The 23441-nt window shown below is 38.0% G+C and overlaps 1 protein-coding gene and 1 long non-coding RNA gene across 15 annotated transcripts in view; one reads left to right on the forward strand and one right to left on the reverse strand.

Moving 5' to 3' along the window:
- The window catches only part of SGK3 (serum/glucocorticoid regulated kinase family member 3), a 150741-nt gene that overhangs the window by 98668 nt on the left and 28632 nt on the right, over nucleotides 1–23441 (forward strand). For 11 of the 13 annotated variants that reach the window (XM_063816348.1, XM_001161550.7, XM_063816352.1 and 8 more), the window contains 4 exons: nucleotides 3964–4039; nucleotides 12491–12578; nucleotides 18821–18870; nucleotides 21433–21490. In XM_063816348.1, the coding sequence (XP_063672418.1) occupies nucleotides 3964–4039; nucleotides 12491–12578; nucleotides 18821–18870; nucleotides 21433–21490 (272 nt within the window). The remainder of the gene's footprint in view (nucleotides 1–3963; nucleotides 4040–12490; nucleotides 12579–18820; nucleotides 18871–21432; nucleotides 21491–23441) is intronic. The other 2 variants (XM_063816351.1, XM_063816353.1) reach the window with 1 other exon arrangement.
- Nucleotides 1–23441, reverse strand: part of LOC107976540 (uncharacterized) — a 69523-nt gene that overhangs the window by 8272 nt on the left and 37810 nt on the right. The window lies entirely within an intron of this gene.

Here is a 23441-nt window from a genome sequence, read left to right on the forward strand (position 1 = left end):
AAGGGGCTTTGCGTGTCCTTACACCAAGGCAGCTGGCTTCCCCAGAGTGAGGGATCCAAGAGAGCTAGCAAGGAGGAAGCCTTGGTGCCTTCTATGACTTAGTCTTGGAAGCCACATGCCATTACATCCACCATATTCCGCTCATTAGAAGGTAGTCATTAAGTCCAACCCCCGTTCAAGAGAGAAGAAGAACTAAGTTCTACCTGTTGATTGGAGGGAAATAAAATAATTTATAGACATTATGAGCTAGTGATTTCATGGCTTTACTATTTTTTTAAAGATACTGCCATTTAGAAATACACACTGATTTATTCCCCCCACACCAAAAAAAAAGAAAAAACAAAACAAAACAAAAATCTGCCTGAGAATTGCTTTAAAATATTCCAGAAAAAAAAAATAAAAGGTGAGGAATGAGGATAAATGAAATTGGAATAGCAGAATGTTGATAAATTTTAAAGTAGGCGAATAAGGTTCTCACCTTTTGTGTACTTGTGAAGTTTTTCATAATAAAAAGTTAAAAATAAAGTCAGCTGGGCGCGGTGGCTCACGCCTGTAATCCCAACACTTTGGGAGGCCGAGGTGGGTGGATCACCTGAGGTCAGGAGTTCTAGGCCAGCCTGGCCAACATGGTGAAACCTCGTCTCTACTAAAAATACAAAAATTAGCCAGGCGTGGTGGCATACACCTGTAATCCCAGCTACTCTGGAGGCTGAGTCAGGAGAATCGCTTGAACCTGGGAGGTGGAGGTTGCAGTGAGCTGGAATCGCGCCATTGCACTCCAGCCTAGGCAACAAGAATGAAACTCCGTCTCAACGAAAATAAATAAATAAATAAAATCATACCTGAGAAAAACATTCTGAAATTCCCTTTTTAACTTATCTCATGGTTGGTAGCCATTCTATGGGGTTTTTGCTTATCTTTTTGAGTTCTTATACTGCAGTTTAAGCCTATGTCTTCTTTTTCTTTTGTCTACTTTATTCTAGTGTTTGCCAATCTCTATAAGATACATCTTACATACTTGAAGGCTGATTTTAAGAATGATCTCTGCCTGTACTTTTTGTTAACATTTTATTATGAATTTAACAACTTTTTAATAGGATGTACCCAGAGGAAACCATACTTTTAACTTTATTTATATATATGTTTTTGAGTCAGTGTCTCTGTTGCCCAGGCTGGAGTACAGTGGTGCGATCTCAGCTCACTGCAACCTCTGCCTCCCAACTCAGGTGATCCTCCCACCTCAGCCTGCTGAGTAGCTAGGACTACAAGTGTATGTCGCCACAGCTAGCTAATTTTTAAAATTTTTTTGTAGAGACATGCTCTCACTATGTTGTCCAGGCTAGTCTCAAACTCCTGGCCTCAAGTGATTATTTTACCTAGGCCTCCCAAAACTGTGGGATTACAGACGTGAGCCACTGCACCCAGACTTTTTAAAATTTCTAATTGAAATTTCCTTTGAATTCCAACAGATACATTCATGTAACTTCTTCATTGGAGAGATTTTTAAAAATACATATTTCTAACCATAGTTCTTAATGTATAGGCCTTATGTAAATTCTTGGCACTTACCCTATACATTATAGTCTTACCTGGAATTTTTTCAGATATTTGCAAACTTAGTGTTGATCTAAAAAAGTAAGTTTGGAATTGCCCCTGAATTCTGACTGCTACTGGACTTCTTCTTATATAGGGCTTTACATAGTGATTTTGAAACTGTTTAGTCAGTAATGAAATGGCAAGCCTAGAAACACTTAGAGCAGCATGGGCTATAGCTCACTGAAGAAAGGAAATTCCTCTCTTCACACTGGCCTTCAAAAGTAAAATATATCTTCAGTAAGCATCCACAGAACAATTTAAAGCTGTTTCCATATAGTTATTAGGTTTTCTTTGAATATCCTAAATGTAGTCATTCATTTTAGTTTTTCATGTTACTAAATTCAGTTCTCGAGAAATAACTGTGTTTCAATTACAGTTTTTAATGTAAACTTCACATGTGCTTTGCTACCTAGTGACATTATAAATGTCCTTGGAAGAGTTTAATAAGATACCTACCTGAAATTCTTCAAGGAATTCTTAGACGAACAAGAAAAAAGTACCAAGTACATGCTTCTGGCTCCAAAAGACCAGACCTGATTTTATATTTGTTTATATTTGTATGAAGCCATACCTTACATTTAAGAAATGGAAATAAACCTGGAAATAACCCATAATTTTGGTGACAAACACTATACATTATACCTTTATTCAGTAGAAATAAGTTTACTAAACCAAAACTCATTGTCAAGTGGAATATTTTTTATGGGTTTTTATCCAGACATTTGCCGTTAGGAGACAGTTTCTCAAATCACATGTGTTCAGTTTTTAGAGTATATTTCTTAAGAATTGGCTGGGTGCGGTGGCTCACGCCTGTAATCCCAGCACTTTGGGAGGCCGAGGCAGGCAGATCACAAGGTCAGGAGTTCGAGACCAGCCTGGCTAACATGATGAAACCCCGTCTCTACTAAAAATACAAAAATTAGCCAGGTGTGGTGGTGCGTGCCTGTAATCCCAGCTACTCGGGAGGCTGAGGCAGGAGAATCGCTTGAAACTCAGGAGGTGAAGTTTGCAGTGAGCTGAGATCGCGCCACTGCACTCCAGCCTGGGTGACAGAGCAAGACTTTGTCTCAAAGAAAAAAAAAAAAAAGAGGGTTTAGGATAATGGCTTTTAGACCGCCCCAACCACTAATAACAACAACAACAACAAAAGTAATAGTATCTAATGATTATTAGCTATAAATAATACTCTTAACATCTGCCAAACATGCTACTATAAACTTAGATGCATTATCTCATTTAATCCTATAACAGCATTATGAGGTATAAATATTGTTACTATCCACATTTTACAAGTAAAAATAAGAGTCTTGGAAAAGTTCAAGGTTAGGAAGTAGGAAAGACAAAGATATTTGAATAAAGTTTTCTAATTCCAAGAAAAGTGTGTATTTCAAAGAAAAGAAAGGTTTGTGCTTAATATTTATTCCTAAATTGCTATTGCATGAGCTTCAATTATCAACAAACAAAACACTTCAAAAATACTGGACAGGCTGGGCACAATGGCTCATGCCTGTAATCCCAGCACTTTGGGAGGCCGAGGAGGGTGGATTGCTTGAGCCCAGGAGTTCAAGATGAGCCTGGGCAACATAGTGAGACCCTATCTCTACAAAAAATACAAAAATTAGCCAGGCATGGTGGTGTGTGCTTATAGTCCTGGCTACTTGGCAGGCTGAGGCGGGAGGGTTGCTTGAGCCCAGGATGCAGCGGTTGCAGTGAGCCTAGATCACACCACTGCACTCCAGCCTGGGCAACAGAACAAGACTGTGTCTCAGACGAAAAAAGAAAAATTTTAAAAAAGAAAATACTGTACAATTACTTGTTAGGAAAGTATGCCTGTGCATTTTTTTAAGGTTTTTTGTTTGTTTGTTTTTCACAGTGGAAGTTAAACTAGAGTTTTGGCGATATTCAGTTAACCAATTAATCATTATTGCCCAGTTGCAAAGGATTTCCAGAAATCCTCATTTTTTTAAATTAGCGTGATTTTCAGTCATCAGTGTCATAGTGTTAATTTTTATTCATTGTCTGGTAGTACATGAGGAGTTGGACAAAGCAATGTGCTTCTCCAATTTTTGTAATTAGTCTATTTAGAGTCCATAATAGGCAGTTTTGAGAACTTTCTTTTTGGAGATAAATTGTCTGCTTAATTTTAATATATAACTACATATATGTAATATATAATTATATATTATAAATACAATGATTCATATATATAATTTCTAAGTATATATTCCTTGTGTGACAAGTAGCATGAATTTAAAAATAGCTTCTTAATCAAAATTCACTATCTTGTGCTTGTCTATTATATTAACTGTTGATGATAATTGCATAGTCTGACATAAATAATCCTAATAGTTTATATCTCTCTTCCAGATTTTATTAAACAAAGACGAGCAGGACTAAACGAATTCATTCAGAACCTAGTTAGGTATCCAGAACTTTATAACCAGTAAGTAATTTTTGTTGTGTTCTAAAGGGACATTAAAACTAAACCTAAGAATACTGAATAATCCTTATATAAATTTTGTTTGTTCTATGAAATGTTACTGTGCTATGTTTGTAAAATCTTCTTTGAGCATTTTCTCCTTGATACTCTTTCTCCCCTTTTCTCTTCATCTTAGTTATTTTCTTTTTTCCTTTTGTACTTGCATTAGTTTTATAGATTATACTTGAAATGAATTTGCATAATAAATTAAAGCATCTTGCTAATTATTTGATATTATATTTTATCTATACCTTCAAAAAGCATTTAAGTACCTGCTACTTGCATTGGGAATATAAAGCTAAGTGTCGTCCCTACCGTCCAGAGGCACAGGCTCCCAGTGTAGTGGGCAAAACAGGCATATATTAATAAACAAGTAATTGAAGCTGGATAATTTTTATGATAGAGGTGCTAGAAGATAGCAGAGAAAGGTGTAGGCATCTCTTCTTGAGGAGGTCAAGGAAGGCTTCCAGCAGCTTAAAGGATGTGTAATCATTCGAGAAAAAAAATAAGGCTTTCCAGGCGTAACAGGTTACAGAAAGCCTGAACCGTCAGGACACTTAACATTTCATGGTGACTGGAGCTGAGTAGATTTTTGGAAAGAAGACGAGGTTGAAGGAGTTGTCTGGGGTTGGGTACACATGCCACAATTTCTGCTTCACTTGGGACAGTGTTCTGTTGACCCACATGAGGCCTCCAGTCTTTCTCAACACAATAGTCCAGCAGCCATTAAGATAAAGGCGCTTTCCCAGCCCTGTGGGTGTCTCATGCTGACAGGTTTAAACTTCTTTCTGTAGGCCAGTAGCTCCCAGCTAGGAAGATAGAGGGTTGTATCAGAAATACCTACAAAAACATTGGTAGATCTGTGGTTTGGCTTGTGTTTTCATTTTTGAGTCTGGTAGTTGGTTTATGAGTATTCATTACATTTATTGTGGTTTGTAATTTATGTTATAGTACTTGTATGTATAAAGTATTCTAAGAGGAAATGAAGAGGATAAAATATTTGGAGAGCTTTTCCGCAGCTCACCTATCTGTGTAAACTAAAGGTTGCCTATGGGCAATGGTGTAAATATGACACACTTTAACAGTCTTTTCAGAACCACAACATTGAAGAACTGTATTTTTGAGTAATTGTTCTAAAAATGATGATTACCATTTATATGGTTCTTTATAGCGCACAGAGGCGTTCTACTATTCTGAACAGGTCCTCTGATCTTCTTTTTAAATTTACTTAATTGAATTTAGTAAATTACTAAAATGCTAAAACTGGATCTCCTCTGACAAGGTCTTCTGGTCAGAGATATGGATTTCCCCTGATGCTCCCAGGTAAGGCAAGGGTCAGGCAGGTCTCACAGCTGTGGTCACACCAGCATTAGACAGTGCCGTAAGAACAGGTATCCTCTGCCACCTCTGGCAGGTGGCAGAAGGGCATGAAATTTGGTAGGATACCTGAACTCACAGTTCCCTTGTCTAGTCTGTTCCTCAGTAAAAAGTCTTACTATTTGGCTCTTTGTTTAACTATTTTCTTAAACATTATGCCTTTTCCTGGGGATATGCGCTATGCTATCTTCACCTTAGACCCACCCTTCTAATCTCTAATTATTGCTGTATACATTGGAGATTACTTTGAATTGGCATATTACTGGCTGTGTGAAATGTAATTCATGCATTCAAAGTTTGAATTTGTCTCTTCCTTTGACGAGCGGGCATGGAATAAGTATGCAATAAATGGTAGTGGTTATTACTTCTCCTAGTATTTTAAGTTACTCAGAACCCCTAACACTATATAATATATAAAGTATTCATTCTGGATCTTGATGTGCAGTATTATAAAGATGTTATATTTGGCATTAAAATTCAACTAAAAGCGATTGGATTATTTTAAATTGCCAGTTTCCAAAATCTTATACTGTGAAATACACAGTTCTTGAGTGTACAATTCAATGGATTTTTAAATATATATACACCCTGTAACCATCACCATTCCATTTATGATAGAAGATATTTCCAGCACCCCAAAAATAGTCAAGAGTTTTTTAAACTTAATTTTTTTTTTGAGACGGAGTCTCATTGTGTCGCCCAGGCTGGAATGCAGTGGTGTGATCTCAGCTCACTGCAAGCTCCGCCTCCTGGGTTCATGCCAGTCTCCTGCCTCAGCTTCCCCAGTAGCTGGGACTACAGGGGCACACCACCACGCCCACCTGATTTTTTTTTTGTATTTTTAGTAGAGACGGGGTTTCACCATGTTAGCCAGGATGGTCTTCATCTACTGACCTCATGATCTGCCCACCTTGGCCTCCCAAAGTGCTGAGATTACAGGAGTGATAAACTTAATTTTTTAACTGGCATTTTCTTTTTAGGAAAATGTGACATTTCCATTTTGTGTGTGTGTGTGTGTGTGTGTGTGAGATGGAGTCTTGCTCTGTAGCCCAGGCTGGAGTGCAGTGGCGCAATCTCAGCTCACTGCAACCTCTGCCTCCCAGGTTCAAGTGATTCTCCTACCTCAGCCTCCCAAGTCGATGGGATTACAGGTGTGCACCACCACGCCTGGCTAATTTTTGTATTTTTAGTAGAGATGGGATTTCACCATGTTGGTCAGGTTGGTCTCAATCTCCTGACTTCGTAATCTGCCTGCCTCGGCCTCCCAAAGTGCTGGGATTACAGGCGTGAGCCATCGCACCCGGCCAACATTTCCTATTTTCTAGATCTTTTCTGTTGTTGACAGAATTTTAATTTTCACGCTCTTCATTTGAACATCAAGCTGTTCTTAAGACAGTAGAAATTTAAGAGAGCAAGAAGAGAAGCCAGTCAGCAAGTGTGTCTTGAGCACCTCCTATATACCTGTTATTACTGTTAAGGAAACGTACTTTATTTTTATTTTTTATGTTTTTGAGACAGACTCCCGCTCTATCGCTTAGGCTGGAGTGCAGTGGCGTGATCTCGGCTCACTGCAACCTCCGCTCCCTAGGCTCAAGCAGTTCTCTCACTTCAGCCTCCTGAGTAGCTGGGATTACAGGTGTGAGCCACTACACCCAGCTAATTTTTGTATTTTTAGTAGAGACGGGGTTTCATCAATGGGCCAGGCTGGGTTGGAACTCCTGACCTCAGATGATCTGCCTCCCAAAGTGCTGGGATTACAGGCATGAGCCACTGTGCCCAGCAGGAAATGTACTTTTAAAATAGCTTTTCTTCTGGCCAGGCACAGTGGCTCACGCCTGTAATCTCAACACTTTGGGAGGCCGAGGCAGGCGGATCATGAGGTCAAGAGATTGAGACCATCCTGGCCAATATGGTGAAACTCCATCTCTACTAAAAATACAAAAATTAACCAGGCATGGTGGCCTGCGCCTGTGGTCCCAGCTACTTGGGAGGCTGAGGTAGGAGAATCGCCTGAACCTGGGAGGCAGAGGTTGCAGCGAGCCAAGATCGTGCCACTGCACTCCAGCCTGGCGACAGAGTGAGACTCCATCTCAAAAAAAAAAAACGAAAAAACAAACGGAGTTTCACCTGCCTCAGCCTCCCGGGTAGCTGGGACCACAGGTGTGTGCCACCACACCTGGCTAATTTTTGTATTTTTAATGAAGACAGGGTTTCCTCATGTTAGCCAGGCTGGTTTCAAACTCCTGACCTCAAGTTATCTCCCCCCTCGGCCTCCTGAAATGCTGGGATTGTAGGTGTGAGCCACCACGCCCAGCCAAAAAAGCTAATTTTTAAGATGACTTTATTAAAAACAAATTTTAAAATCATTTTCAAACTATAATAAAATGTTAGTATTTCTCTCATCTCTGGATGAAAAAGGGTTTTCTGAGCATATTGTCAGTGAATGACATTATCACAAAGTAAAACAATGAAAAATTTGACTAATAAAAACTTTGTGCACGGTGGCTCATGCCTTTACTCCCAGCACTTTGGGAGGCTAAGGCAGGCAGATCACTTGAGCCCAGGAGTTCAAGACCAGCCTGTGCAGCATGGCAAAACCCCCTCTCCAGAAAAAAAATGCAAAAAATCAGCCTGTCATGGTGGCATGTGCCGGTAGTCCCAACTGCTCAGGAGGCTGAGGTAGTGAGGTAGGAGAATCACCCGAGCCCAGGAGATCCAGGCTACAGTGAGCCGTGATTATCCCACTGCAGTCCAACCTGGGTGGCAGAGTGAGACCCATCTCTAAAACAGCAAAAGCAAAAAAACAAAGCAAAACTTTTGAACCCCCAAATCATAAGGAAGTAAAATTGAAAACCAAAAATATAGAAAAAGCTTTCCATGATAAAGGACGATAGATAAATACATTTAACATAGAAGGAGCCCATGCCAACACTTAACACACCAAAACAAAACAAAACAGAACAAAACACATTGAATGGTTCACAAAGAAGGACACAGAAATGGCTTACTGTCAGAGAAACTAAACATTTCCTTATGTATTTAAGAAATGAAATGGAAGCAGAAATACCTTATTTTAATTTTATTGCATCATAACAGAGAAAAGTGCCCAGATCAGGACTGTACAGCTCAATAAATTATGAGAAATAAACGTAACTGAATTATATCATCCCCTTAGGCCAAAAAAGAAAATAGTATGAACACCCCTGAGATCTCTTACACATCCTCTTTCAATCTCTGTTTCTTTCTTCCTTCCGAAAGGTAACTACCAGCCTGACTTTTAACAAAACAGATTAGTGTGTGCCCTGTTTTTGAACTTTATATAAATGGAATCATACAATATGTTATCTGTCTGGCTTATTTCCCAGCAATGTGAGAGTCATCCATGTTGTCTCATATAACTATAGTTTGCTAATTTCCATTGCTGTATAATGTTCCATTGTATGAGTATACCACAGTTGATGCATTCTACTGTTGATGGGCATTTCAGATACTAATATTTCTATTTTCTGACTATTATAAATAATATTGCCATTAGCATACCTTTTGGTGCACATGTGCCAACATTTCTGATATATCTTGGAGTAGAACATGTGGGTTGTAGGGTATATGTATGTGTTTAACTTTAGTGGATAATGCAAAATAGTTGTGCAAAGTGATTTACCAGTTGTACACTTTCCATCAGCATGTGAAATCACGTTGCTTACCTCATTAACACTTAGTATTGTTAGTCTTCCATTTTAGCCATTCTGGTGAGTGGGTAATGGTATCTTACTGTTGCTTTAATTTTGCATTTCACTTATTACTGTAAGCGATACTGAGTACTTCCTCTTTAAAATACAGTTTTTCACATCAAATTATCCAAGATGTTAATATAAAATGTAACATTTAATGCTAACCAAGCCTGAGAGTCTTCAGGATGTTCATATACTGCTAGAAGAGTATAAATTGGTACAGCTGCTCTGGAAATCAGTCTTACAAACTGTATTTGTTTAATACTGTGAAATGGTTTATAATTCAGACGAGTAATTTTATTTTTAAAAATCTGTTCTGAAAGTTGTAGAGTTCTAATACTACGCACAAAGATTGTCAACTACAGCATTGTTTATGGTAATGAAAAGTTGGAAGTCATACCCTCAAGTGGAAGAATCATTGAGTAATTTTTAGTACATTCATGTTATATATCATGTATCTGTCAAAAGTGATTGTTTACAAAGTTTTTAACAAGATGGGGAAATGTTTATTATGTAATTTTAAAGTGAAAATTTAAATATATTGTGATCTTAAATGTGCAGAGAAAAAGACTGAAATAAAATATGCCAAAATGTTAACAATGGTTGCTTCCATGTGGTAAGATTGAAAATCCCCACCCCTACATTTTATAAACCTTTTTTATTAAGTTAAAAATTCACCATTTTAATTATTCTAAAGCATACAATTCAGTAGTTTTTGTTTTTTTTTTGTTTTTGTTTTTGTTTTTTGTTTTTTGTTTTTTGTTTTTTTTTTGGAGACAGAGTTTTGCTCTGTCACCCAGGCTGGAGTGCAATGGCACCATCTTGGCTCACAGCAGCCTCCGCCTCATGGGTTCAAGAGATTCTCCTGCCTCAGGCTCCTGAGTAGCTGGGACTACAGGTGCGTGCCACCACATCCGGCTAATTTTTGTATTTTTAGTAGAGACAAGATTTCACTATGTTGGCCAGGCTGGTCTTGAACTCCTTACCCTCATGATCCACCCGCCTCAGCTTCCCAAAGTGCTGGCATTACAGGTGTGAGCCACTGCACCCAGCCCAGTAGTTTTTAGTGTATTCACGATGCTTTACAACCATCATCACTAATTCTGTCACCCCAAAGCTAATCTAACATTTTCATCCCCTTAAAAAGAAACTTTACCTCCAAATTATCTCCTCCCCCAACCCTTGGCAACCACTATTCTACTTTCTGTCTGTACAGATTTGCCTATTAAAATGAAATTATATAGTAGGTGACTTTTTTTTTGCCTTTGTTCATTTAGCATAGTATTTATGAGCTTCATTCATGTTATAGTATGTGTTAGTGCTCTTCGTTCCTTTTTATGGCTAATATCCCATTGTATGGATAACACCACATTTTGTTTATCCATTCATCTATTGGTGGACATTTGGGATATTTCCACTTTTTGGCTATTATGAATAATGCTGCTATGAGAAATCATGAATGAGTTTTTATGTGAACATATGTTTTTATTTCTCTTGGGTCTTTGCCTAGGTTTGGAATTGCAGGGTCATAAGGTAACTCTGTGTTTAACTTTTCAAGGAACTGCCAAACTGTTTTCCACAGTGGCTGTACCATTTTACATTTACACCAGTCCAGTTCTTTTTCTTTTTATTTTTTTTCCTATTTTGTTTATTTATTTTTAGAGACAAGTTCTTGTTTTGTCACCCATGCTAGAATGCAGGGGTACAATCTTGGTTCACTGCAGCCTCAGCCTCCTGGGCTCGAGTGATTCCCCTGCCTCAGCGTTCTGAGTAGCTAGGATGACAGGTGCACACCATCATGCCTGGGGTTTTTTATTTTATTTTTTGTGGAGACAGAGTCTTGCTATGTTGCCCAGGCTGGTATCTAACTCCTGGCCTCAAATTATCCTTCTGCTTCAGCCTCACAGAGCATTGGGATTACAGGCATGAGCCACCACTCCTGGCTAAGGCCTCCTCTTTTTAAAAATAATTTTTCATCTTTTGAGTTTCCTGGAAATAATGTATATTATTTGATTAAATAATTATGGACAGATTGGGGAGAGGGTGCCGGGTATGGAGATTTAATTATTCCCCACAGTCGTCATGAGTCCATCTGTGGGCCATCTCTAATTTTAGTCCGTTTTTTTCTCTTCATCCTTCATCTTCATAGCCATTTCCTCATCCCCCTTGATGATACCCACTTTAATGTGTTTGATATATGTCCTTATATATCTGTGTATCTTTGGTAAACAGACTGATGCTTTGTGTCTATGAGTATTTTATATATATATATAAATGATACTGTGTTATAGTTTCTTGCTTCTCGCTGTTGACTAGTATTCCCTATAGGCAGTTACCATAGTTGACTTACTCATTTCCCTGGTGGTAAACGTCTATTTTGCTTCTAACTTACTGTTACAGAAAATGCTGCAATGAACATTATAGTTACATGCCTTTCACTGGACCTGCACATAATTTTTTTTTTTTTTGAGACAGAGTCTCGCTCTGTCACCCAGGCTGGAGTGCAGTGGCACAATCTCGGCTCACTGCAAGCTCCGCCTCCCGGCTTCACGCCATTCTCCTGCCTCAGCCTCCCCAGTAGCTGGGACTACAGGTGTCCACCACCACGCCCAGCTAATTTTTTTTTTTTTTGTATTTTTAGTGGAGACGGGGTTTCACCATGTTAGCCAGGATGGTCTCGATCTCCTGACCTCGTGATCCGCCCGCCTCTGCCTCCCAAAGTGCTGGGATTACAGGCGTGAGCCACCGTGCCTGGCCAGCGGCACATAATGTTTTCTATGGTTTACCCCAAAAATTAGAATTTCTGGGCCCAGGGAAAATGCATACACAGTTTTACCAAGTATTGCCAGATTGCTTTTCAGAAAAGTTGCTTCATTCTGAATTGTCACCAACAATATTTGAACATTTCTCTTTCCCTATTTTTTTTTTTTTTTAACCAACTTTTGGTATTATCTGTCTTTCTAACTTTTGCCAGGTAACGGACATAACGTGATATCTCATTATCATTTTAACTTATATTTCTCTGATTATTAGTGAAGTTAGCCATCTTCACAAATTTGCTTGCCATTTGGGTTTTCTTTTCCATGAACTGCCTGTTTATATGTTTGCCCATTTGTCTATTGGTTTCTCTATTTAAAAAAATAATAATTTGCGTATTACATTTATAATAATGAATATTAATGGATTCTGTTTGACTTTCTTACTGTAAATACTAATATAGTTATTTCTATTTTGATTTTCATTTTAAAAGGGAGAAAGGCTGTAGAAATGCTTTTGAAGTTATAATAAAGTTAATTTTTGTTTTTAGTCCAGATGTCAGAGCATTCCTTCAAATGGACAGTCCGAAACACCAGTCAGATCCATCTGAAGATGAGGATGAAAGAAGTTCTCAGAAGGTAGTAAGAGGAATTGCCTTTCTTAATAGAAAAAATACTATTCCAAAGGTGAAATTAGTGGCTTTAGGACACTTACTTCAAATGAAGTAATTTCATCCATAGTAGAGTTTCTACTATGTAGAACACATAAAAACAAATGCATATACCTCTTACAGATCACTATTTCTTTTTTCTTTTGAGATGGAGTCTCACTGTGTCACCCAGGCTGGAGTGCAGTGGCATGATCTCAGCTCACTGCAACCTCCACCTCCCAGGTTCAAGCGATTCTCCTGCCTCAGCCTCCCCAGTAGCTGGGATTACAGGCGCCTGCCACCATGCCTGGCTAATTTTTGCATTTTTTCAGTAGAGATGGGATTTCACCATGTTGGTCAGGCTGGTTTCAAACTCCTGACCTCAAATGATCCACCTGCCTCAGCCTCTCAGAATTCTGGGATTACAGGCATGAGCCGCTGTGCCCAGGCCACAGATCACTATTTCTTATAAAACCTACAGAATGAGTACTTTTTATACTAAAAAGTAATATAGGTTAATCAGACAAATTTGAAAATAGGTAAAAAGAAAAGTATTATCCATATTATTGCACCCACACCTAAAAATTTTTAACATCCTGGTGATTTTCTTTCCAATCTTCTCTAATGTATAGGGTTTTAAAATTACTTAATTTTAATTATGCAGTGTATACAGTTTTATATTCTGCTTTCTTCACTTCACATCTTATTTTATCATTATTGCCACCCTTGAAACTATGTTGAATTTTGGCCAACAGAAGAGGCCTTCTTGACCACATTACATCCCACTTACTCTGCATTGTCAGGATTTTATATACAGAACAGTCAATACATACATGCCAGTTGGCATCAACTAACTTTTATTTCTGTGATATATGTACATAATTAATGTGTGTTCCTAACAGAGAATAGGGTAGCCTTGTTTTTTTTTTGTTTTGTTTATTTTTTTGAGATGGAGTCTCGCACTGTTGCCTAGGCCAGAGTCAGTGGCGTGATCTCGGCTCACTGCAAGCTGTGCCTCCCGGGTTCAAGTGATTCTCCTGCCTCAGCCTCCCGAGTAGCTGGGACTACAGGTGCCTGCCACCACGCCCGGCTAATTTTTGTATTTTTAGTAGAGATGGAGTTTCACCATATTTGCCAGGCTGCTCTCGAACTCCTGACCTTGTGATCCTCCTGCCTCGGCCTCCCAAAGTGCTGGGATTACAAGCGTGAGCTGCTGTGCCTGACCAGTGTTGTTTTTTAAACTAGATTGTGATAGCAATAAGTAAAATAAGCTTGTGCCTTATTATGAAGATGTTTTCAACATTTACCTTAGAAGGTTATATGGGAGAAGTAAATTGTAATAATTTAACTGAAAGTATTATTATGTAGCAATTAAATTATTATAAATGTTATATAACTATATCTACATAATTTAAACTTTTAAACAACTATTATTAAATATATACATGAAAATCAGAGATGATGGGTTGAAATACAGTTTTTCTTTATAATGCCTTTTAATTTTGTTATGGTTCTGTTTTTGTGATTTAAAAGATAATATGGTGCATTGGAATATTACTGTCCTAGAGCTAAAACCTTCATTTTGAAAAAAGACATATTCCTTTTTTGTGACTACTGGAAAGTAGTAATTTTCCTTCTCCAATACCCCAAGAAGATTCTCAGTTAAGAGAACAAATGTAACTTTTACATCTGTGACATGGTTGCTCCTAGGACAATGTAAAAAGCTTTAAAAAAAAAATCTCTGTAGCTGGTCAAAAGAGAAACAACAAACTGGGAAAAGATTTGTAACAAATAAGGCATAAGAAGAAATAACGTCTGTGTGAAAAGCCCATACAAATGGGTTTTTGAAAAGAATGATACTTAACACCATAGTAGATAAAAGGAAATGGGGCATGAAGGAATACTCTTAGTAAAAAAACATAGAGGAAAATGTTCAACGTTGATGCTATTAGCAAATGAAAATCTTAGAGAGATTTTTATTGCTCTACCAAATTAAAAAAAATGTACAGTAAATAAAATATTGCAGAACTGATAACAGTAAGGTAAAACAAGCACCCTTGGTCATCATTGGTGTCATAATTTTATGCAACTCTTTTGGAAAGCAATTCAGCAGTACATATCAAATATAAAAATATTCACATCAGGAATTGATGCAAATGGAATAATCCACACAGAAAAAAGCAAAAGATGTTCATTTCAGTATGATCTGTTAAAAACAATATTAGACTCAACCTAAATATTGACCAATCACTTAGTGTTTGTCCATATATGTTATACATTTTAAATTATTTTTCAAGATCAGATGTTAAGCTTTGACACATCAAATGAAATCAGTATTTAAAACTTATATGCATATTCACACAGTATGATTTACAGTCAGTTTTTTAAAAAGATATGCAAATACTACATGAAAGTAGTGTAAATATTTGCAAAATTATATATTGGTAAGGTTATGGATTTTAAAAAACCTTTTTCCTAATACTTTTGACATTTTCCAACTATTAGTATTTTTAATTGAAAAATGAATGATTTCAAGTAATGTTTTTAAAATCTATGTAACCATGATTTTCCATGTTTTGCTTGCTACTCATGTGAGACTAGGTAGGTTTAGGTTATTTGAAGCCTATCTTGCCTTGCAGTGGAAGACAGCTGCAGACAACTCGAAGACAGAGCCAAGCTGAGAGATTTCTGGGTTCTGCCGCTGTTGGCTTTAAATCTGAGTTTTGTTCCTTTTTTTCTTTTTTCATCCATAGTGTCTGAAACTTCCACTAGAATCCCTTGAGGTTTTAAAATACAGATAAAAAGAATCTCTTTTAAAAAAGGAAAAAGCCATACTTTGTTGTATAATTGTAACTACTTATTAAGGACTTTTTTTTTTTTTTTTTTTTTTTTTTTTTTTTTTTGAGACAGTCTCGCTCTGTCGCCCAGGCTGGAGTGCAGTGGCATGATCTTGGCTCACTGCAAGCTCCGCCTCCCGGGTTCATTCCATTCTCCTGCCTCAGCCTCCCGAGGAGCTGGGACTACAGACGCCCACTACCACGCCCGGCTAATTTTTTGTATTTTTTAGTAGAGACGGGGTTTCACTGTATTAACCAGGATGGTCTCCATCTCCTGACCTCGTGATCCACCCACCTTAGCCTCCCAGAGTGCTGGGATTACCGGCATGAGCCACCTCGTCTGGCCTATTAAGGACTTTTAAGTGAATAACTAAGTGAAGTTCCTAGCTGGAATATTTTAGAGGGCATCTGGACCTACTCCCTTATTTATACAGAGAAAAATAGAGGCCAAGGGAAGTCAAGAAACTTAAATGATCTCAATTAGTATTCATTCTGTTAAATAAATTATACCTCACCCTCAATTTAGTGACTAGATGTTGTCTTCAAAAATAGTAAGTACAATTGTCTAATTCGATATCCTAATACTTTTCATCATTTCAGAAATGTGTTCCATTAGGGAAATCCTTGCCTAAATAATAAAATCTAATTACATATTAACATACTTCAGGGGACAAGTTGGAAGTTGTTCATGTTGTTTAATCTGCACTATATTTAATCCTCTTCCTTCATCTTTTTTTTTTGAGATGGAATCTCTCTGTTGCCCATGCTGGAATGCAGTGGCTCAATCTCGGCTCACTGCAACCTCCCCCTCCTGGTTTCAAGTGATTCTCCTGCCTCAGCTTCCCAAGTAGCTGGGACTACAGGCACATGCCACCACGCCAAGCTAATTTTTGTATTTTTAGTAGAGACGGGGTTTCACCGTATTGGCCAGGCTGGTCTCGAACTCTTGACCTCGTGATCCACCCGCCTCGGCCTCCCAAAGTGCTGGGATTACAGGTGTGAGCCACCACGCCTGGCCTTCCTTCATCTTTATAAGAAAAATTTATTGAATGGAAAATTAAACCAGTTATCTGCACATTCATTAACAGAAGAAGTGTATTGAAATTACAACTCAGTTTGAATTACATTGTAAGAGTCTAAGGAACACTGAAATATTTTTTCTTCCATTTTTATTATTGATTTGTTTTGATTATTTTGTAGCAGTTACTTAGTAGAAAGGAACACTGTAATATTTAAACATTAAAGGCAACTCTTAGTTAAAACTATGCCACAACAGGACTAATCTCATTTAATGAATTTTTTATGTATAGGTAAAACAACAGGAAATAAATTTGAATTGTAACTACAACACTGGTGCCAATGTTGTTTTTTCATGAGAAACTTCTTTATTTTATTTTATTTTATTTTGAGACAGTCTCATTTTGTCACCCACGGTGGAATGCAGTGCCGCTATCTCAGCTCACTGCAACCTCTGCCTCATGAGTTCAAGGGATTTTCCTGCCTCGGCCTTTCGAGTAGCTGGGATTACAGGTGCCCATCACCACACCCAGCTAATTTTTGTATTTTTGGTAGAGATGGGGTTTCACCATGTTGGCCAGGCTGATCTCGAACTCCTGACCTCAGATGATCCACTCGCCTTGGCCTCCCAAAGTGCTGGGATTACAGCCGTGAGCCACCACTCCCGTTCAGAAACTTCTTAAGAACTTTTGAAGGATGAGATGATTTGCCCTTTATTTTAAAAAATAGTTTATATTCTAGATATTACAAATTTGAAATGAATTTAAGTAAAAATAAATACTACATATGTCTATAATAAGAAGTTTGATAAGATAAAATTTTCTTGGCCTGGTGCGGTGGCTCACGCCTGTAATCCCGCCACTTTGGGAGGCTAAGGTAGGTGGATCACCTGAGGTCAGGAGTTCAAGACCAGCCTGGTCAACATGGCGAAACCCTATATCTACTAAAAATACAAAAATTAACTGGGCATGGTGGCGTATGCCTGTAATCCCAGCTACTCGGGAGGCTGAGGCAGGAGAATCGTTTGAACCAAGGAGGTGGAGGTTGCAGTGAGCCAAGATCATGCCACTGCAGTCCATCCAGCCTGGGCAACAAGAGTGAAACTCTATCTCAAAAAAACAAAAAAAAAGTATTGGTTCTGATTAGAGAAGTTTTTAAAAGCTTTTTTATATTTATAGCTTATATGAAGTATAATTATATATTATATAGAACACTAGTAAAAGTATACATATTTGAAACATTTATAACTGATTTAATTATCTGAATGTATAAAGAGGTTTAAAGTTCATTTATGTGAAGCAGAATTTACTGACACTTGGCTTTTATAAAAAATGATCACTGCTAGGATTACTCGATTAATCTGGGATTTTTGAGTTAAAATTAGAGCTAATTATTAATGAACTAGAATCTTTTATTACTTAAATTTCTTCATAGCATACTAGGTAAATAAAGATTTGCTTCTAAATTAATACCAGGGCTTAAGCTTACTGTGTCAACTGTTGCAAAGAGAAAAGCCTGTATAAAATGTTGGCGCTACCACAGTGCTAGAATTAGAAAGAAAAGGCTGAGTGCGGTGGCTCACAACTGTAATCCCAGCACTTTGGGAGGCTAAGGCAGGCAGATCACGAAGTCAGGAGATCGAGACCATCCTGGCTAACATGGTGAAACCCTGTCTCTACTAAAAATACAAAAAAATTAGCCAGGTGTGGTGGTGGGCACCTGTAGTTCCAGCTATTCAGGAGGCTGAGACAGGAGAATGACGTGAAGCCGGGAGGCGGAGCTTGCAGTGAGCCGAGATCACGCCACAGCACTCCAGCCTGGGCGACAGAGCAAGACTCTGTCTCAGAAAAAAAAAAAAAAAGAAAGAAAGAAAAGAAAAACACTGCTGTCTATGTTTGCTTTGTCTGTATTTACCTACCATCAAATTAAAATTGAAAACCCAGCATTTGCGATCATCATTGTCATCATCCTATCATTTCTGTCTTTGATAAACTGTTTGAAAACTTGAAAAACAAAAAGCCATTTTTAACCAGTTTTTTAGAAAGTGATCCCTCTTAAATTGCAGTTTCAATACCCACCTCCTCAAAGGAGCTTTCCTCAGTTTATTTCATTTATTTGCCAACTTAGAGCTTGATTTCTGGCTTACCTTTTTTCTTACAACAGTTCTTGAAAATTACCATGAGAAAAATGATTATGTTTTTGTCTGTGTGTATTTCCAAGTAAGTCTATACCCTTACTGAGAATCAGGACTTTGGGTTTCTTTAACATGGCAACAAACCAAATATTTGTGGTACAGTTATAAATATTTTATTTCAAAACATTAATTAATTTTTGAAGCTCCAATGAGAATGTTGTTTTTCTTTCCCCACCTTCACAGCTACACTCTACCTCACAGAACATCAACCTGGGACCGTCTGGAAATCCTCAGTATGTTTAATTTGCTTCAAACAAATTTTTAACTGAATTTTAGGAAGATCTTTTTTGAGCATATGCAGATATGTATAATTACACTAATTTAACTGTAGGCCTTTGAAATATAACCATAGTTACAGTGAATACAGTGCTGTCATATGCTTGTATGCTCCAGCTTTTCACTGCTTTAGGATAGCCCTGAGGAATTTTTAATCCACAGATTGTTAATTGGGTTCTGCTATTTTGTCATTGTCACTTTTCTGGGTGGGTGAGTGGGGTGTGTGTGTGTGTGTGTGTGTGTGTGTGTGTGTGTGTCTAAAATCAGTAGACCATATTTCCCAAGGGACCACAAGTCCTATGAGGTCCTCTGAAAAAAAGCACCCTTGCAGGCCTAATTGACATTCTGCTGGTGTTTGGTGTGATTGGTGCACCCCTGTTGTTAGCCAGCTTCTTCCAGAGGAGTCATAATGGACATTAGCATATTAAAGGCTATTAAACTTTGTTTACCGAGTTTCTCCCCATATTCCCAGGCTAATTGATTAGTAATGTCTGCCATGGATTGGAGGAGGAATGTGGTCTTGCTGCCCTTACTTGTAGTTATCCTTACAGGCATATTACATTTACTCTGAAGTGTTTTTTTATTCTAGGCTTTCCCTACCCTTTCCCTACCCTTTTGCTCTACTTGGAGAATGATGATAGGCAGACGGGAGAAGTGGTCCAAGGACTGCGTCCTGGTACACTTCAACATTATGAGATCAGGAAAGAACTGCTAACAGAGACTGAGAAAGAGACAGTAAGATAAGAGAAAAACCAGGAATATGGTTTCCTGAAGTCAGGGGAAGAGTGCCTAAAAGAGGAGGGAGTAATTAACTCTGTTAATGTTGCTGATAGGGCAAGTAAGATGAAGATTGAAAATTGACCACTGGATTTCATGAAGTCATTGGTGACTTTTAATGAGCAGTTTCAATGGTGTGGTGGTTGGTATAAGACCCTGATCAGAAAGGGTTCACAAGAGAACTAGAGGAGAGGACAGCAGGTAGAGACAACGAGTTTACAAAACTTACTTGAAGAGTTTTTGCTTCAAAGGAAAGCAAATAAATACGATGCTAACTGGAAGTTTGGTTTTAAGCATTCTTTTCTGTTGTTCATAGCATTGAACAAAAATAGCAGCACAAAACATGGATTTTTTTTTTTTTTTTTTTTTTTTTTGAGACAGAGTCTCGCTGTGTCGCCTAGGCTGGAGTCCAGTGGTGCGATCTCCACTCACCGCAGCCTCTGCCTCCCAGGTTCTCTCTCCTGAGCCTTCTGAGTACCTGGGATTACAGGCAGCCACCATCATGCCGGGCTAATTTTTGTAGAGACAGGGTTTCACCATGTTGGGCAGGCTGGTCTTGGAACTCCTGATCTCAGGTGATCTGCTTGCCTCAGTCTCCCAAAGTGCTGGGATTACAGGCATGAGCCACTGTGCCTGGCCAAAAATGGAAATTTGCTTTAAGTTAAGGTTCATCTCCAGCAGTTAACAGTGAGGCTTGGAGTATGGCCTCAGCTCGCCTATTTACTGTTTGAGGGACCTGCATGCTTTTCACTGTTAGATTTGTTTACAAAGTTATTTCAGTACCTCTGCATATCTTTAAAGAAGAAAATAGTTCAAAGAGCAGGTTTTTGAAGAAGAAAAACATCTAAATATAGTTAAGTGTTTATCTCACTAATATTTACCTGTCATTATTTAACCTAGTTCTGGTTTTACTCTCATGTTTGAATTAATGATTTTTTTGATAATTAAGCAAATTTCAAATCTAAATGGATTTATTCCCCTCTTCCCATACAACTTATGAATTCAGACCATGTTGGAGGAAACGGCTCTTTTGGCTGCTTAAGCTCCCCTTTCTGCTGCCGTGTGTTTTTGTCTACATAACAGCCAATGCTGTTTTTACCTGATAGGTTAAGTTAACATAAATAAAAGGGCAGTCTTACTTTTCTCTTCCTGGTTTTCCTATATTACTGTTCATGAGAATAAGCTGAGAAGTATTTTATCTTTAATGTACAATAAGTGGTTTATATGAAACACTGTAATGACTTTTTTCTCCATCAGAAATTATTCTTAGCGTCTTTACTAGGTGATCCAACTAGCAGCTTCATTTTCAGAAGAATTACCACGTTATATAGTCCTTAGAATGTATCACTTATTTATATAGTTATTTAATTTCCTCAACAACATTGGACCATGATTAATAAAATTGGTTTAGATAGAAGCTATTTCAAGTTCAAAACTCTACATATAGGATATGCATATATCCTTTTCTCCCAAAGAGAGTATTATTGAAGTTCCTCTTAAGTAGAACTTAATGAGGCTTAAATAAAGTTATGAAATGTTTTATCTGATCAGAAAGTAGATATTACTATTCATATTACCTACTGTGCATGAAAGATGAAGTACTCAGCAGGAAAGCTAGAGTTAATAGGCTGAAGTGTTTTGTGCCTAACATTTATTTTTTAAAGAGGGAGGTGCTAAGAAATGTTTAAAAGTTAATATTTCCAATTTCTAGGAGGCTAATTCTTATTGTTAATTTATTTCAGTGCCAAACCAACTGACTTTGATTTCTTAAAAGTTATTGGAAAAGGCAGCTTTGGCAAGGTAAGAGTGTTTTGTGAGGTTTTTATTTGGTTTTGGTTTTGGGTTTTTTTTTTGGAAACAGGGTCTCACTCTGTTGTCCAGGCTGGAGTGTAGTGGTGCAGTCATAGCACACTTGAACTCCTGGGCTCAAGCCATCCTCCCACCTCAGCCTCCGAGTAGCTGGGACTATAGGCACACACCAGCATGCCTGGCTAATTTTTTCACTCTTTTGTAGACAGGGCCTTGCTCTCTTGCCCAGGCTGGTCTCAAATTTCTTTCCTCAAGTGATCCTCCCACCTTGGCCTCCCAAAGTGCTGGGATTACAGATGTGAGTCACCATCCCCAGCCTAAAATGTTTTTATTTTCTCATTCAGTAAATAAGTACTTAAGGAATTTATGCTTTATGTGTGTGAGCCACAGGACTTTTTGGTTTGCAGGATATGGAATTAAGATACTTTCCCCACCCTCAAAATACTAACAATAATTAGGGAGAAAAGGCATCTACTCAAATTCTATAATAAAGTTCACTTATTCAGAAGATATTTGTTGAACACCTACTGTGTGCCAGATACCCTTCTGGGCCCTGGTTAGAAAAATTATGGAAATTGACATGGTTACTACCTTTGTGGTGCTTACAATCTGGGGGGGGGGGGAATAGTCAATTTAAAATATTCAGTCAAGTAAATAAGTACAAATAATAACAGCAGTGCAGGAAATGAAGAATAGGGTGAAATGACAAAGGACAATAGGCAGCTGAGGGAAGATTCCCACTTACATAGCTTCTCAGAAGACATGCTATTTAAGCCAAAGCTGGAAAGACAAAAATGAGCAGCTGTGTAAATAACAGTTTGAGAAGGAAACGAATGTGTAAAGACCCTGCTTATTTTCTTATGGTGTCAGATGAATCATGTAACTTGACAGTATAGCCATACCAAGGAAGGAGAATCACTTAAGGCCAGGGTTAACAGGAAAGTATCATAGATGAAGTTATCAGAATCATCGAATATATTTAAGTGCTTTTTTTACAGTGTACTTCAGTCTTTAGTAAAAATGGAATATGTATGTGTTTAATCATATTTTGCTATATTTGTAGCTTTTGGTAACTCTAGTTTGTTTTCTGGGTTTCCTTGAGACTAGAAACTGTGGCTATGCGATTAAACCCATGTATGTTTATTCACTCAGCAAATATATATTATCCACCTGCTACATGCTGAGTATTGTGCTAGTATAAGCAATAGAAAGTTAGAAATGAATCCTGCTCTCAAAATCCCCAAAATTCTATTGGAATGCTTGACATAGTTGTCATTAAGAACAAAAGCATTATCTGTCATTAAAAACAAAAGCATTGTGGCACATACCTGTAATCCCAGCTACTTGGGAGCCTGAGGCAGGAAGATCACTTGAGTGCAGGAGTCCAAGACCAGCCTGGGCAACATAGCAAGACCCCATCTCAAAAAAAAAAAGTCATTATCTTTTGGAAACTTCATGTTTAGATCTAGAGTCTTATCAGGATTTGGTTCTTGCATATAATGTGAGGCATAGCATCACAGTTCATTTTTTTCCATGTGGATAACCAGCTGATCTTATACAGTTTTATGAAAACTGTTTTTTTTGTTTGTTTGTTTTTTTTTTTTTTTTTTTTTTTGCCATCTGATGGGCCACCTGATCTCCAGGGCCACCTTTATCATGTATTCACTATTTATACCTTCACAGATCTGTTTTTAGAATTTTTTTTTTTTTTTTTTTTTTGAAGACAGAGCCTCACTCTGTTGCCCAGCCTGGAGTGCAGAGTGCAATGGTGCGATCTCTGCTCACTGCAACCTCTGCATCCCAGCTTCAAGCAATTCTCCTGCCTCAGCCTTCCGAGTAGCTGGGATTTCAGGCACACGCCACCATGTCTGGCTAATTTTTGTATTTTTAGTGGGGACAGGGTTTTACCATGTTGGCCAGGCTGGTCTTGAACTCCTGACCT

Source organism: Pan troglodytes, chromosome 7, assembly GCF_028858775.2.
Source record: "Pan troglodytes isolate AG18354 chromosome 7, NHGRI_mPanTro3-v2.0_pri, whole genome shotgun sequence".
NCBI lineage: Eukaryota > Metazoa > Chordata > Mammalia > Primates > Hominidae > Pan > Pan troglodytes.